Below are 16,921 nucleotides of genomic sequence, written 5' to 3' on the forward strand. Positions count from 1 at the left end.
AACAGCTCAAATAAACAAAGAGAAACGACAGTCCATCATTACTTTAAGACATTAAGGTAGGTCAATCCGGAAAATTACAAGAACTTTGAACGTTTTTAAGTGTAGTCGCCATAACCATCAAGCGCTTTGATGAAACTGTCTCTGAGGACCGCCACAGGAAAGAAAGACCCAGAGTTACCTCTGCTGCAGAGGATAAGTTCATTTGAGTTACCAGCCTCAGATTGTAGCCCAAATAAATGCTTCACAGAGTTCAAGTAACACACATTTCAACTGTTCAGAGGAGACTGTGTGAATCAGGCTTCATGGTTGAATTGCTGCAAAGAAACCACTACTGGCTGGTGACACTAGGTGATTTATTTAGAATTCAAGGCACACTTAACAAGCATGGCTACCACAGCATTCTGCAGCGATACGCCATCCCATCTGGTTTGCGCATGGTGGGACTATCATTTGTTTTTCAACAGGACAACGACACAACACACCTCCAGGCTGTGTAAGGGCTATTTGACCAAGGAGAGTGATGGAGTGCTGCATCAGATGACCTGGCCTCCACAATCACCCGACCTCAACCCAATTGAGATGGTTTGGGATGAGTTGGACCATAGATTGAAGGAAAAGCAGCCAACAAGTGCTCAGTGTATGTGGGAACCCCTTCAAGACTGTTGAAAAAGCATTCCTCATGAAGCTGGTAGAGAGAATGCCAAGACTGCAAAGCTGTCATCAAGGCAAAGAGTGGCTACTTTGAAGAATCTCAAATATATTTAGATTTGTTTAACACCTTTTTGGTTACTACATGATTTCATATGTGTTATATAATAGTTTTGATGTCTTCACTATTGTTCTACGATGTAGAAAATATTAAAAATAAAGAAAAACCCTTGAATGAGTGTGTCCAAGCTTTTGATTGGTACTGTATATGACAGGAAAATCACGTTTTTTAAGTGCACTGGGTCTTTTAAAGTGATGAACATAAGGGAAGATGTAAATGCTATATTTACATGGCGTACATGTAAAGGTATACAAAATATTTGGTGGTTTACAGTACACGGTAAGGAAAACAATGCTTCACCACGAGTCTTCAGAGTTTATGAGCGGAACATAAAATGCATGTCATTTCATTAGTAGTCAGAGCAAGCTAAAGCAAAAGCATCACGGTCTCACAGCGATGGTGTAGACTCCCATGGTCCTCCTATCCCACAGCCATCTGAATCTGGCCTTGGAGGGACTCCACTTACAGTGACTGGTGGTGAAGTAGTAGAGCAGGGGGTCCAGACAGCTGTTGAGGCTGACGAGGGCCATTGTCACCCGCCGGGCATTGTAGATGGCGTTTGCATAGGGACAGTGCTGGATGACCCCTAGACGGCGGAGCAGATGCAGGAAGTGAACCACGTGGTAGGGCAGAAAGCAGAGTAGGGTGATAACAAGGATTGTGTAGATGACCCTCAGGGCTCCGCGGGCTGTGTTGGTCCGGATGAGAGCGATGCGCCGCGCCACCAGAGGGTAACACACCAGGATGACCACAGAGGGCAGTAGCGAGCCGACGACAAGACTGAATATGCTGTATGGCACCAGACGCCTGTCCCACTCTTTCTGGGAGAAGTTTTCAAAGCAGCTACGGTGCTGGCTGTCCAGAGGTCCCACTAGGATGAAGGCCAGAACAGCTGCCCCCGCCACCACCCACACTGCTGCACTCACCAGTACAGTGCAACGTGAGTTCCGGAGCCTCAGATAAGTGTGAGGATAGGCGACGGCCACATATCGATCCACACAGATACAGGTCATGAAGGCGATGCTGATGTAGATGTTGGCGAAGAACAGTGTTCCTGTGATGCTGCAGGCCACATCTCCGAATACCCAGTCATTGCTGTTGCGGTGGTAGTGGATCTTGAAGGGCAGGGTGCAAAGGAAGGTGGTGTCAGCGAGGGCCAGGTTAATGACAAACACGTTAGAGGAGGTGCGGGGAGTTATCTTGAAGATGAACACATAGAGGGCTCCCACGTTGCCTGGCAGGCCCAGTGCCATCACCAGACTGTAGACGGCTGGGAAGAAGTAGAACTGGTAGTCTCTGGGGGTACTACAGTTGTCAGTTACATCTCCAACAGATGTATTCATTGTTTCAGGTCTGGTTTGGTTATCAAAAGGAGCTTGTAGGTGACAGAACCAGTGGGAAAGTATATTTCTGCTTTCCCTTGCTAATAATGCAACCTGTGGGGAAAGTGTTCAGTCAGATTATCAAACTGTTCTGTAAAAGTTGCGATATCACTGTTGCTGTTTTACAGGCAAGGTTTATCACATCCTATCATCTGCTTGCTTGACATTTACATTTACATTTAAGTCATTTAGCAGACGCTCTTATCCAGAGCGACTTACAAATTGGTGCATTCACCTTATGATATCCAGTGGAACAACCACTTTACAATAGTGCATCTAACTCTTTTAAGGGGGGGGGGGGGGGTTAGAAGGATTACTTTCTCCTATCCTAGGTATTCCTTAAAGAGGTGGGGTTTCAGGTGTCTCCGGAAGGTGGTGATTGACTCCGCTGACCTGGCGTCGTGAGGGAGTTTGTTCCACCATTGGGGTGCCAGAGCAGCGAACAGTTTTGACTGGGCTGAGCTTGACACATGCAGTATCTTGCCAATATAATCAGAATTGTTGAAGCTTCCATTGTAAGAAAAAAAAGTTGCTGTTTGAATTATCTAAATTCAATTATGGTAATTGAATTGAAATTATCAAGATGTTTTTCCGCTTATGAATCTCATGACTGTTCTGTGACTAGGCTACAATTCTTTAACTATGACCAAATAATGTAAAGTGTGTTGGTAAAAGATGGTATGTTTAAAGAAAAAAGTACTTACATAGTTTGTGAAGAACTCTTCAAAAAAAGTCAAACTACTACAGTAGGCTACTTCACGTGAACACTAATCAAACACATTGTCTGTTTTCCCCCCATTCACCTTCATATATGAGCTGATGTCATCACAGGGGTTGGAAAATCTTTGTTAGCTCTGAGTAGTTTAGTGGGTGCTGCTTGGTGCCGAATGAAGACACAGGAAACTGTCAGTGTATGTTTTGTTTCAGACAAACCACACTGAAAAAACCCACCATCCTGTCAAGGAAAGTGTTGCTTCGTTATTTTTAGTTGAAGGTGTTAGAAGATGCATAATTTATAACAGTATATGACTAGCTGTCAACACATAGAAGCAAGCCTTTGTCACAAAGTCGGTTTAAGACTGGACAATCTGAATTTGTTTTTCCTTGACATAATATTAAATCATCTTCTTGGAGAAATGTTTTAACTTGCATGCTACTAATGATAGTTTATTGGTTCCTTGATACTTTACTGTACTGTACATCACTAGTTGTGCCCTCACTAAATTATGCTAAGCTTGCCAAATTGATTTTAGGTTTATTTCAACATCTTGGTACATATGTAGAAACATACATAAAGTGTGATGTCACACCATAAAACAGGTGAGAAATGATCAGCCTAACTAGATGGACAGTGCACCATCAAGTCATAATTCATGAACAACAAACTGGCATACTACTAAAGCCTTATTTATGTATTAAGTGATAAAGAGTGTCAGTTTGAGAGCTCTTGCCAAGAAAGATGACTTGTAGAGTGGCTTTTCAATAAAAACTATTGTCTTGGCTTGAACTCAGTGTAGTGTGTTTGTTATGATGCTATTTTGGGTGTCTTGACTCTTCTTTACCGCTGGGGGGCGCTTAACACAAACCAAATGTCCCTTACTGCTGGTCATATCATTGCCTGCAGCATAGCAACAAGCCATATCCACAGATTGTAAAGCGAAATTCTAAAGCATGATTATTGAGCACGGATTTTGATCCCAAATGTATTTGCTGTTAGGGGCTTTATGGGTGCTAATGTACTGAGGTTTATCGTTTAAAAAAAGATTTAATCCGAATAGAACGACGTTGAGATTAAAGTCATTATTGTGTTCATTATTTTGAGTTATGCTCTTAAGATGATGATTAATTATACACAACAATACAATGTATATCATCATCATTATATAACCAGAAATACATGTATCTTTCACCCTCTTTGATGCCTGGAATGTTACTGAAATCCATTATTGGTTTGTACTGAAAGGGTTGTTTCAAGAGAATAATCAGATACTGTTGATGTTGTGGACTATTCCTGAACCTCAAGACAGCACAGTTTTGGACATGGTTACAAGAACAGATGGGAAACCCCCTCCATCACCACCAGGGAGAATCCAACACAGCCAGGGTCAGTTGGCCACTGGTAGGAATCACAGGCCAGATGTACTGTAGTCTACCTGGCCAAACACAGCACGACGGCTGGCACACACACACAGACCGTCACAATGAACTGCTGATGAGTCATAGAATCAGGAAGTAGCTCTCTCCCTCATCCCACCCTCTCCTCCAGCCTCCCTTCCCTCTCTGCTGCACCATCGCCTAGCAACACTGCTGTTCTACTCACAAGTCTCCCTCTGTCTTTCCCACCAGCCCCAAGAAGAGCACTGCCTCTATCAGTGTAATTTTACCACAACCACGGGACACTAGGTCATTTGATGGTAACTCCATACATTCTTTCTTATACCAAGAGATGTATTATGTACTAAGTAGAATATTTGAAAGTTTAATAATGAATAAGTTTGAAAAGTGGGCTGAGCGCTCATAAGTGCTTAGTATGGAATTTCTGCTTTCAGATGAGGGTCAGAAATCATACATATTTACCAATGGTGTGAGGAGACAATCGTTGTGGAGACACAATGTGTATGTGTCGGATTGAGGGGTTGGAGACTAGCAGCTGAGTATAGCCTGCAGCTTGTCTTGTCCTACTTTCCCCAGAAAAACAAAGTGCATCACAACCTACAGACAGACATTCACCTTCCAAGTCATACCTCATTGGTTCTCAGAATAATTTAAATGAACGGCAGTCAGAGACAATGATTTTTAGAACACTTACATTGATCTTGGAATCTACACAATAAAGCACTCGTCTCATGTTTAACAGTTTCCTGAGTAATTGGCTTAATGCTCATCTCAACTACACTCCACTCTCTCATCTCAGAGCAGTTCACTTGTATTATTCATGGGCTGTTCATTTAATAGTTTTCTTTTCCTCTCTGAAAATGACTATACAGTACTTTTCAGTTATTCAAGGGGCAATAAAAGCATGGAATCTGACATGCCTATTTTAGAGGAAGTGTTTTAGCATTCTGTACTTCCTGGTCAAAGGAGCTGTGTGCATTTGAAATGAGTTCCTTTAGTTCAGAAGTAGAATGGAAGAGTACATGTATAAGGAAACATTATGTACAATATAATGAATGATGCTCAGCAACTATGAGTTCAGGTCCTAAGAATGTCCCAGAAATCATACTTTCAACCATATATATGCTGTATCTATGTCCTTCCACGAAGCTACAGTTGAAGTCGGAAGTTTACATACACTTAAGTTGGAGTCATTAAAACTCGCTTTTCAACCACTCCACAAATTTCTTGTTAACAAACTATAGTTTTGGCAAGTCGGGTAGGACATCTACTTTGTGCATGACACAAGTATTTTTTCCAACAATTGTTTACAGACAGATTATTTCACTTATAATTCACTGTATCACAATTCCATTGGGTCAGAAGTTTACATACACTAAATTGACTGTGCCCTTAAACAGCTTGGAAAATTTCCAAAAATTATGTCATGGCTTTAGAAGCTTCTGATAGGCTAATTGACATAATTTGAGTCAATTAGAGGTGTACCTGTGGACGTATTTCAAGGCCTACCAAACTCAGTGCCTCTTTGCTTGACATCATGGGAAAATCTAAAGAAATCAGCCAAGACCTCAGAAAAAAAATTGTAGACCTCCACAAATTTGGTCCATCCTTGGGAGCAATTTCCAAACGCCTGAAGGTACCACGTTCATCTGTACAAACAATAGTAGGCAAGTATAAACACCATGGGACCACGCAGCCGTCATACAACTCAGGAAGGAGACGCGTTCTGTCTCCTAGAGATGAACGTACTTTGGTGTGAAATGTGCAAATCAATCCCAGAACAACAGCAAAGGACCTTGTGAAGATGCTGGAGGAAACAGGTAGAAAAGTATCTATATCCACAGTAAAATTAGTCCTATATCGACAGAACCTGAAAGGCCGCTCAGCAAGGAAGCCACTGCTCCAAAACCACCATAAAAAACCCAAAGCATACTTCCAAAGTTGTGGCAAAATGGCTTAAGGACAACAAAGTCAAGGTATTGGAGTGGCCATCACAAAGCCCTGACCTCAACCCTATAGAAAATTTGTGGGCAGAACTGAAAAAGCGTGTGCGAGCAAGGAGGCCAACAAACTTGACTCAGTTACACCAGCTCTGTCAGGAGGAATGGGCCAAAATTCACACAACTTATTGTGGGAAGCTTGTGGAAGGCTACCCGAATCGGTTGACCCAAGTTAAACAATTTAAAGGCAGTGCTACCAAATACTGATTGAGTGTATGTACATTTCTGACCCACTGGGAATGTGATGAAAGAAATAAAAGCTGAAATAAATCATTCTCTGTACTATTATTCTGACATTTCACATTCTTAAAATAAAATGGTGATCCTAACTGATGTAAAACAGGGAATTTTTACTAGGATTAAATGTCAGGAATTGTGAAACTGAGTTTAAATGTATTTGGCTAAGGTGTATGTAAACTTCTGACTTCAACTGTATGTCTTTGTATCTATCTCTATGGTCAACCTTATTTTTTGGGAGAACTTACCCTCTGAAGTCATTCATAAAAACAAAATTTCAAAGACCTGTCACTTGGGGATTGATATGGATTTATCTTATGAATATTTGATCAGTTGAAAGTACTATCCTTTGTCCCTGGTCCAGCTCTTCTGACTGTGACCCCAACTAATGTTAGCCAGCCTTGGCTTCAGAAGGATACTGCTCTTGTCTTGCGTTCAGAATCAGTAGCCCATTGATTATGACAGCTCTGCTATTGACTTTGAAACTACTTCCCCTGCAGCACAGGGACCTTGTCTAAAGCAAAGAGGATTTGCTTGCCTGGCATTGGTTGTCAGTTGAGACGCCTTAAGTAATTAAGCTTACCTAGGCTAACACGACTAACACACAATGGAGCCAAGGTCAAAACTTTTAATGGCTTTTACTACTGCAGAGATTTAGGCCTGCTTTTCCATAGGCTACTTTCGAAGGTTGACAAACTGAAAGGGACTCAACAGAGTTGTGGTTAGTGCCTGGTTCTCTCCCTGGGTCTATATACTGTAAACTACTTTCTAGGCGTCCATGCGATGAATTTATATGGATGAATATCCATTTTAAGGTTAAATATCTGCATAAATATACATTTTAAGGTTAAATATATGGATAAATAACAATTTTAAATATAATGTTAAAAGAATCTTGAAAGTATATTTGAAGAGATTACACCTACATTACACCTACCCTGAAGAAGTGCATTACAGAACCAGTAGTGCATATGATTCACCTGCACTATATGATCATCACATTTACTTGTCACCCAACATCATCAACATGTTTTGACAGTGTCATATTTAATGCAAATTATTGAGTGAATATACTGTATAATGTACTTGAAGGAGTGTGATGAAGATCTCGTTTATAATTTATGGTCCACTCTTCAACATTTGACAATTTATTTGTATTAACTTTTTACTGGTTTACAGTTTTGGTAGAAGTAGTTTGTACATACTCTACTCTATCTTACTATGAGTTCATTGCAACACCCAAGAAATGTGATAGTTGTATGTATGGTATTCATCTCATACATTAGACACTACCAACAAATCCAAAGTTGTTGGGATGAAAACATTTAGTCTGATGTTATTCAGTCCCTGACTGTAGGTGTTCGCCTTGACTTCAGGCTTGGCTCTCTGTTGGATTGCTTACTGTAGCCAATGCAGAGTCGGCATGTCACACACAAACTACAGAGAGAAGAAACGGCGGGAGCAGTTGGACTGAAAGATTTACGAGACTTGGTAATCAACGTTAACAGGACCACTGAATAAATCATAGCTGCTGTTAGCATGCTGTCTAAGTGCCTCTGGCAGGTTCCATACTTCATGGATAAAGAATACAGCATCATGCTAGCGTGACCTACAGAGAGCAAGAGGGCATGACACGTCTTAGAGAAATGTAGAAAATATAAATAATGTAATGATGTTAATCAATAAAATTTGCATGATTGATAACATGCTCACCCAGGTTATTTCTCAAATGTACTTGGATGCTTAATCCTCGTAGTAAATACTTTCAGTAATCATAATTTTACAATAAATGTATTGGGCTATGATGATAAATAATGAACTATCACAAAGGAAGCTCCTCCCAGTAGAACAGCTCAGTTCATTATCTGTAGCATCCTCAGTGACTTCATTAAGTTGTAGACAGCATTCACCTAGCTTGATTCTGTTGGTTGTCTGAGGTAATGTGAAACTACAACTGGTGCTGATGATGAACCGACGGGATATCCTGGTGATCATCCTTGGAGAGATTCTCTCTGTTATGCAAGTAGTAGAGTAAATTCAAACATCTGGTATGCAATGGTGTCTTGATCCTTCACACTACTGCACACTTGATACTACAGAAGAACGCAGCAGTTTTGACAATTGCTGGAAAGTTCAAAGGGCTCAGTTGGAAACTGAAACAGTGACTGTCATTAGTTCTTTATGAAAGATAAGGGCTGTTTACACAGCAGAGAGGAAGATGAACCCAGACCTTCAATATCTTGGTGCTTCTTCATTTTTCACATTATCTTTCCCTCTGTAGGAGATAAAGACTGTTAGGTAAAAAGCTGACATCATGGGGAATTTATTTATATATATTTTTTTCACCTTTATTTAACCAGAACAAGTTCTCATTTACAACTGCAACCTGGCCAAGATAAAGCAAAGCAGTGCAACAAAAACAACAACACAGAGTTACACATAAACAAACGTACAGTCAATAACACTATAGAAAAATCTATGTACAGTGTGTGCAAATGTAGAAGATTAGGGAGGTAAGGCAATAAATAGGCCAAAGAGGCGAAATAATTACAATTTAGCATTAACACTGGAGTGATAGATGTGCAGATGATGATGTGCAAGTAGAGATACTGGGGTGCAAAAGAGCAAGAAGATAAATAACAATATGGGGATGAGGTAGTTGGGTGTGCTATTTACAGATTGCTGTGTACAGGTACAATGATAGGTAAGCTGCTCTGACAGCTGTTGCTTAAAGTTAGAGAGGGAGATATAAGTTTCCAGCTTCAGCGATTTTTGCAATTCGTTCCAGTCATTGGCAGCAGAGAACTGGAAGGAAAGGCGGCCAAAGTAAGTGATGGCGTTGGGGATGACCAGTGAAATATTCCTGCTGGAGCGCGTGCTACCGGTGGGTGTTGCTATGGTGACCAGTGAGCTGAGATAAGGCGGGGCTTTACCTAGCAAAGACTTATAGATGACCTGGAGCCAGTGGGTTTGGCGACAAATATGTAGCGAGGGCCAGCCAACGAGAGCATACAGGTCGCAGTGGTGGTTAGTATATGGGGCTTTGGTGACAAAACGGATGGCACTGTGATAGATTACATCCAGTTTGCTGAGTAGAGTGTTGGAGGCTATTTTGTAAATGACATCGCCAAAGTCAAGGATCAGTAGGATAGCAGTTTTACGAGGGTATGTTTGGCAGCATGAGTGAAGGAGGCTTTGTTACTGGAAGCCGATTCTAGATTTCATTTTGGATTGGAGATGCTTAATGTGAGTCTGGAAGGAGAGTTTACAGTCTAACCAGACACCTAGGTATTTGTAGTTGTCCACATGTTCTAAGTCAGAACCGTCCAGAGTAGTGATGCTAGTTGGGCGGGCGGGTCATCAATAGATGACCTTCTTTGCGAGGCATTGGAAAACCTCCCTGGTCTTTGCCATTGAATCTGTGCTTGTGTAACAGTATAACTTAGTCCGTCCCCTCGCGAACCAGGGACCCTCTGCACACATCAACAACAGTCACCCACGAAGCATCGTTACCCATCGCTCCACAAAAGCCGCGGCCCTTGCAGAGCAAGGGGAACCACTACTTCAAGGTCTCAAAGCGAGTGACGTCACCGATTGAAACGCTATTAGCGCGCACCACCGCTAACTAGCTAGCCATTTCACATCGGTTACATTTGAAATTCACTGGTGTTTAACATGATTTTTAAATGACTACCCCACACATAATTGTATGTGTGGTGTACAGAGATGGGTAGTCATTTAAAAATCATGTTAAACACCATTGTTGCTCACAGAGTCCATGCAACTTATTATCTGACTTGATAAGCACAGTTTTACTCCTGAAGTTATTTAGGATTGCCATAGCAAAGGGGTTTAATACATTTCAGCTTTTCATTTTTTATTAATTTGTAAACATTTCTAAAAACATAATTCCACTTTGACGTTATTGGGTATTGTGTGTAGATCAGTGACACACAATCTACATTTAATCCATTTTAAATTCAAACTGTAACACAACAAAATGTGGAAGAAGTCAAGAGGTGTGATACTTTATGAAGGCATTGTACTAGGATAGTAGAAAGGAGAGAGCCAAACTAGGTCTCCTTCCCAGACACCCACATCTCACGATAATTCCACACTGCTGCAGTGCTTGCGTCTGCCATGAGAGGGCCATCAAAAAAATAAAATAAATCTGAGCCGACAGCTACCCTTCCTCTCACAATTCAGAGGCATACATTTTACATCTGCACTCTCTGTGGTGGATGCCACGCAGTCACTGACTGTGTCTGAAACAGAAGCAGAGGACGGGTCTTGAGTAGTGCAGTACAGTATAGTGGAAGTCAACCTATGCTTATACAGTCTTATTTGTCTATCCACTGCACTCTGAGGCCAAGATTTCATGTTAGTACCACTTGTCTGAATAAAAGGACCCAATGAACTGATGATGTACATAAAATGTCAGCTCACCATGATCTTTTTTGTCAGTGGTGGAGAAAGTAACCAATTGTCATACTTGAGTAAAAGTAAAGATATCTTAATAGAAAATGACTCGAGTCACCCAGTAAAATACTACTTGAGTAAAAGTCTAAAAATATTTGGTTTTAAATATACTTAAAGAGCCACGGAACACACCGATTGGCACGTGTATTTTTCTGTTGCTCATTAGAAATACGAGATTGGTTAATGATGTTTGTCCCCCCTGAGACACTGTAGACTTGAAAGTATTGTTCACTTTCTCAAAATCCCCAGAATGAATCTAAAATTACTCAAGAAATCTGTCATTCATTTTGACATTTTTGCCGAGGATGTTTTATTTGCGCAATTTTACATATAACTAATTTGTTTGGTGCAGTATTTCTCAAGTAAAAAAATATGCGACGTGTTTTCTTATGTAACAAAGTCGGGACGCTGGGCAGGTCTGTTTTACTGTCTATATTATTGGATTGAGAGCAATCACCGCAGCTGTTCACCCCATGTTAGTGGGCGAACGTACATCGTCAAATCCAAACCCAACCTTAATTTACCTGTTGTGACGCATGGATGTTCCAAACTCTGTTTTAGATGAGACTGACTTTATGACCAAAATTATCCTATTTACACTTTGTTGTCAATTTTGACAATAGAATAACTGTTTCCGACTCCTTGTTTTTAAAGGGATTTGTTGCTTTTTAAAGGCAGTTGCTCTTTAAGTATCAAAAGCAAATGTAATTGCTCAAATATTCTTAAGTATCAAAAGTAAAAGTATAAATCTTTTCAAATTTCTTATATTAAGCAAACCAGACGGCACGTAATTTTTAATTTTTTCGGATAGCCAGGGGCACACCAGCACTCAGACATGAAGTATTTGTGTTTAGTCTGTCCGCCAGATCTGTCACGTTCTGACCTTAGTTACTCTGTTTTGTCTTTTGTTTTAGTATGGTCAGGGCGTGAGTTGGGTGGGTTGTCTATGTTAGTTTTTCTATGATTTTCTATTTCTGTGTTTGGCCTGATATGGTTCTCAATCAGAGGCAGCTGTCAATCGTTGTTCCTGACTGGGAACCATATTTAGGTAGCCTGTTTTCTGTTGAGTTTTGTGGGTGGTTATTTTCAGTCTTTGTGTGTCTGCACCAGACAGAACTGTTTTCGGTTGTTTCTTTGTTATTTTGTTATTCAGTGTTCTGTTTGATGATTATTAAACATCATGAACACTTACCACGCTGCACCTTGGTCCTCACCTTCTTCCACTGACGACAGCTGTTACAAGATCAGAGGCAGTAGGGATGACCAAGGATGTTCTCTTGATAAGTGCGTGAATTGGACCATTTTCCTGTCCTGCTAAGCATTCAAAATTTAACGAGTACTCTTGGGTGTCAGGGAAAATATAAAGTAAAAATTACATTATCTTCTTTAGGAATGTAGTGGAGTAAAAGTTGTCAAAATATAAATAGTAAAGTACAGATACCCCCCAAAAACGACTTAAGTAGTACTTTAAAGTATTGTTACTTAAGTACTTTACACCACTGCTTTGTGCCTATGGATCTATGTACAGTATGTCCAGAGGTGCAGGGATTTTTTTCTTTTTTTCTCTCTCTTTCTCTGCATGTTCTCGTCATGCAAGAAGTTTCCTTCTAATATCTCACCCCAAGTGTTCAAATCAGTCTGCTGACTCAACAGCTTTCGAAAAGCTCTGAATGTGTAAGGAACAGGAAAGGCTTTGATCTCAGAGGAAGAAACAGAGCAAGGGATGAGAGAGAGAGAGAGGCCTTGATTTGAGCAAGTCTAATTTTAGGCCATGAAGCGATGGAGGACGCTTATGTAAGACAGACACATGGGGGTGCAGCATGCAGGGATGCTACTTTTGTGAAAGTCTAACAAACTCCACAACACCTGCTCCAGTAGAACACATTCCTCTATCCTCTTCCTGACTGAAGGACAGATAACCCAAGTAGCCTCCCCAAATGTCAGATACATAGGTTGAAACACAGTATTTGTAATGGGAAAGAGACACGTTTACAGATCAACAAGGGAAGGAAAAGGTTAGTAAATGTAATTTTCAGACAGCCCCCCAAATTGTTTAGGTGTTTATTTTTGGCATCTGCTTTAGAGTCAATCACCAAATTTCAATCATGATTACTCCTTGGGTTGCATCTGGCAAAGCTCTAATAACTATATCTTTCAATCACAATTTAAACAAATGCCTTCCCTCTATATTTCCATTCACACATATTAAAATCTGTCATATATAATCCAATATAATCCCACTCCTGGACCACAGCCTATAGGGAGGAGGTCAGAGACCTCAAAGTGTTCAAGACAAAGGAGATGATTGTGGATTACAGGAAAAAGAGGACCCGAGCACACCCCCATTCTCATCGACGCCCTGTAGTGGAGCAGGTTGAGAGCTTCAAGTTCCTTGGTGTCCACATCACCAACAAACTAACATGGTCCAAGCACACCAAGACAGTTGTGAAGAGGGCACGACAAAACATATTCCCCCTCAGAAGACTGAAAAGATTTGGCATGGGTCCTCAGATCCTCAAAAGGTTCTACAGCTGCACCATCGAGAGCATCCTGACTGGTTGCATAACTGCCTGGTATGGCAACTGCTCGGCCTATGACCGCAAGGCACTACAGCGGGTAGTGTGTACGGCCCAGTACATCACTGGGGCCAAGCTTCCTGCCATCCAGGACCTCTACACCAGGGGGTGTCAGAGGAAGGCCCTAAAGAGGAGACTCCATCCACCCTAGTCATAGACTGTTCTCTCTGCTACCGCACAGCAAGCGGTACTGGAGCACCAAGTCTAGGGCCAAGGGGCTTCTAAACAGCTTCTACCCCCAAGCCATAAGACTCATGAACATCTAATCAAATGGCTACCCAAACTATTTGCATTGCCCCCCCCCCCCCCCCCTTTTACACCACTGCTACTCTCTGTTGTTATCAATGCATAGTCACTTTAATAACTCTACCCACATGTACATATTACCTCAACTTACCGGTGCCCCCGCACATTGACTCTGTACCGGTACCCCCCTGTGTATAGTCTCGCTATTGTTATTTTACTGCTGCTCTTGAATTATTTGTTACTTTTATTTCTTATTCTTACTCATATATATTTTTTAACTGCATTGATGGTTAGGGGCTCGTAAGTTAGCATTTCACTGTAAGGTCTACATTTGGCGCATGTGACTAATAAGATTTGATTTGACAGGAGCCAAATTATCTGACTTTTAAAATGAAATGGTCTTCAAAGTTGAATCAACAGTTGTGTCATTGAATCACATCACTTGAATAAACTGTAGGAAATGTTATGGTTTCTAGAGTCTATCCCATGATAGGAATGTATGCATCCTATACTACTACACCCCTTATCACACCCCAAACAAAAGGGGGATTAATTCAGTTCTCGTGACTTCATGCTTACATCTCCATGACTAAACCAAGGTAGTCAGGCCAAGTCTTGACTAGCAGCAATTCATCCAGCTAGTCAAGACATCTCTTCCTCAGCAGAGTAGCGAGGCAAGGACCCGGGTGGGGGTGAGATCATTCCTATTCAGGGTCACAGCTAGCCTCTGAAAGCAGGAATAAGAAGGAACAATAGTGTTCCATAAAAGGCTGCAGTGAAACCCCTAGCACTTTCTCCCCCCCGGCCTTCCCATTTCCTGTGAATGAATAATATCCTATTTTTGGCCTTACCTAGAGGGATGGGGAGGGAAATGGATAATGCACTTGAAATACAGTATTCTATATTTACAAGATTTTCATTGAACAGCTGGCAGATATTTCTCTCATCTTAAATTAATTTATACACCTGATATGCATTTCTTCCCAATAAATTCTTTAGGTTGTTAGTGAAAGAGTAGATTTATTTTGATACAGTGTATGTAATATTTGCTGTTTAATGCCCAGAAGCCAGAAGATCATGTTGCCTGGGTATATATTATATTTGTTAGTGTTTAATTAATGTGTTACACAGAAATAGAAGTAAAGCTGAAAGATCATTATGTAATGAACACAAGGGGAGACAGAGGCCTGGTTTCATGCGCAGGGCGCAGCAGGTGTTTATTGCAAAGGACCACAGGAGGAGGCAGGTAGCTGGGTCCAGGGGCAGGCAGAAGGTCATACACAGGGTGTCCAAAAGGGCAACATTACAGGCAGGGAAAAGGCTAGTACCGTAGTCTGGGAGATCAGGCAATAGGTAGTACAGGCAGGGAATAGGCAAAAACTACCATACATGGGAAATCTAGCGCTCTGAAAGACATGTGTCACAAAACAAACAATACCTCACAGTGATGGGGTGCAAGGAACTGAACTAAATAGTGTGATAATGACATACAGGTGTGTGAACAGGTGATTAGAATTCAGGTGATTGGGATCTGGAGAGTGAGCTGTGTTCAGGGGATCTAGGTGTTTGAGAGTGTGAGCTGGAAAGTGGACTGGGAAGTGAGCTGCGTTCAGGGGATCTAGGTGTTTGAGAGTGTGAGCTGGAAAGTGGACTGGGAAGTGAGCTGCGTTCAGGGGATCTACGTGTTTGAGGGTGTGAGTTGGAAGCAGACGTTACACATTAGTTGATAGGCCACTTTAGAATCAACAATCTGATATGAGCTGTGTGTGGACAACATTGTCAAAGAACAGATTTGATGATGACAAAACCAACCCACTGTACTGAGGGGTGTTCAATTCCAGATTAACAGTGGAGATTTATGTACAGCTCTAGAGCTCCTAAACTTATCTTGAACCAGAGCCATCCCAGATCTTAGCATCTTCTCTGCATCAGTTATCACATTGGGCCACCAGGGCTGAACTCCCTCTTAATATCATGTTTCTCTGTGAGAATCTGGTTTCCTGGTGAAGGTGTTGCAGACAGATCTCACCAGAGATTGGCACTGTGGAAAAGAGGAATTTAGCTGTGCTTCAGTCAAGGACTGCCAGCTGTGAGGAGTCCTTGACTGTGAATACAGAGACAAGAAAGGAAACTCCAAACTCTAAACATTTAATTCACACTCTCTCAGATACACTCTCTAGTATACTGACTTTACGCACGCACGCACACGCGACAGTGTGATCAGCGTCAATCAACTGTTAGGGTTACACGAAACCCAAATCGGCTGCGCGCGTGCGCCATCGTGCGCTATCGTGCATAAATGTATTTTGCCCCCCCCACACCAAACGCGATCACGACACGCAGGTTAAAATATCAAAACAAACTCTGAACCAATGACATTAATTTGGGGACAGGTCGAAAAGCATTAAACATGTATGGCAATTTAGCTAGCTAGCTAACGTTAATTTGTCCTATTTAGCTAGCTTGCTGTTGCTAGCTAATTTGTCCTGGGATATAAACATTGAGTTGTTATTTTACCTGAAATGCACAAGGACCTCTACTCCGACAATTAATCCACACATAAAACGGCCAACCGAATAGTTCCTAGTCATCTCTCCTCCTTCCAGGCTTTTTCATCTTTGAACTTATATGGTGATGCATCTAAACTTTCATTGTATTACCACGACAACGGCAACAAAGTTCGTCTTTCAGTCACCCACGTGGGTATAACCAATGAGGAGATGGCACATGGGTACCTGCTTCTATAAACCAATGAGGAGATGGGAGAGGCAGGACTTGCAGCTCGATCTGCGTCAGAAATAGGAACGACATCTATTTTAGCACTTGGTGTCGCAGACGCTCGTTGGCGCGCACAAGCAGTGTAGGTACAATAATTAAATAACATGGATTTCTAAAAGTATTTTGCGACGCTCGCGCATGCGACGTGTCCGGTCTGGTCAGCATGTTAGGGCAAACAGCAGGCCCCACTCTCATACTGTCTCTCTAGTAGTGTACAGTAACGGCTTAATAACTATAAATAAAGTTGTTTCATTGATATTGACACAAAATATTCCATAACAATGTGTGTTGTAGTAGGCTTGCCATGTGATTTCAAGCAGAATACGCTCCCTAAATTTG

The 16,921-nt window shown here is 41.5% G+C and overlaps 1 protein-coding gene across 1 annotated transcript; it reads right to left on the reverse strand.

Annotated features, from left to right (window-relative positions):
• Positions 1-240: 240 nt before the first annotated feature.
• Positions 241-3,046, reverse strand: LOC139557646 (lysophosphatidic acid receptor 6). The gene is made up of 2 exons (XM_071372710.1): positions 2,856-3,046; positions 241-2,205 (listed from the first exon to the last, which is right to left on the reverse strand). Exon 2 carries the CDS (start codon positions 2,110-2,112, stop codon positions 1,150-1,152), a length of 963 nt encoding a protein of 320 aa, XP_071228811.1. The 5' UTR covers positions 2,113-2,205; positions 2,856-3,046; the 3' UTR covers positions 241-1,149.
• Between the last annotated feature and the right edge of the window lie 13,875 nt (positions 3,047-16,921).

Source organism: Salvelinus alpinus, chromosome 28 (assembly GCF_045679555.1).
Source record: "Salvelinus alpinus chromosome 28, SLU_Salpinus.1, whole genome shotgun sequence".
Taxonomy (NCBI): Eukaryota; Metazoa; Chordata; class Actinopteri; order Salmoniformes; family Salmonidae; genus Salvelinus; species Salvelinus alpinus.

What these genes read in the sequence shown, in the direction of transcription:
- LOC139557646 (XM_071372710.1), bottom strand. Translation starts at nt 2,112, where the DNA reads ATGAATACATCTGTTGGAGATGTAACTGACAACTGTAGTACCCCCAGA.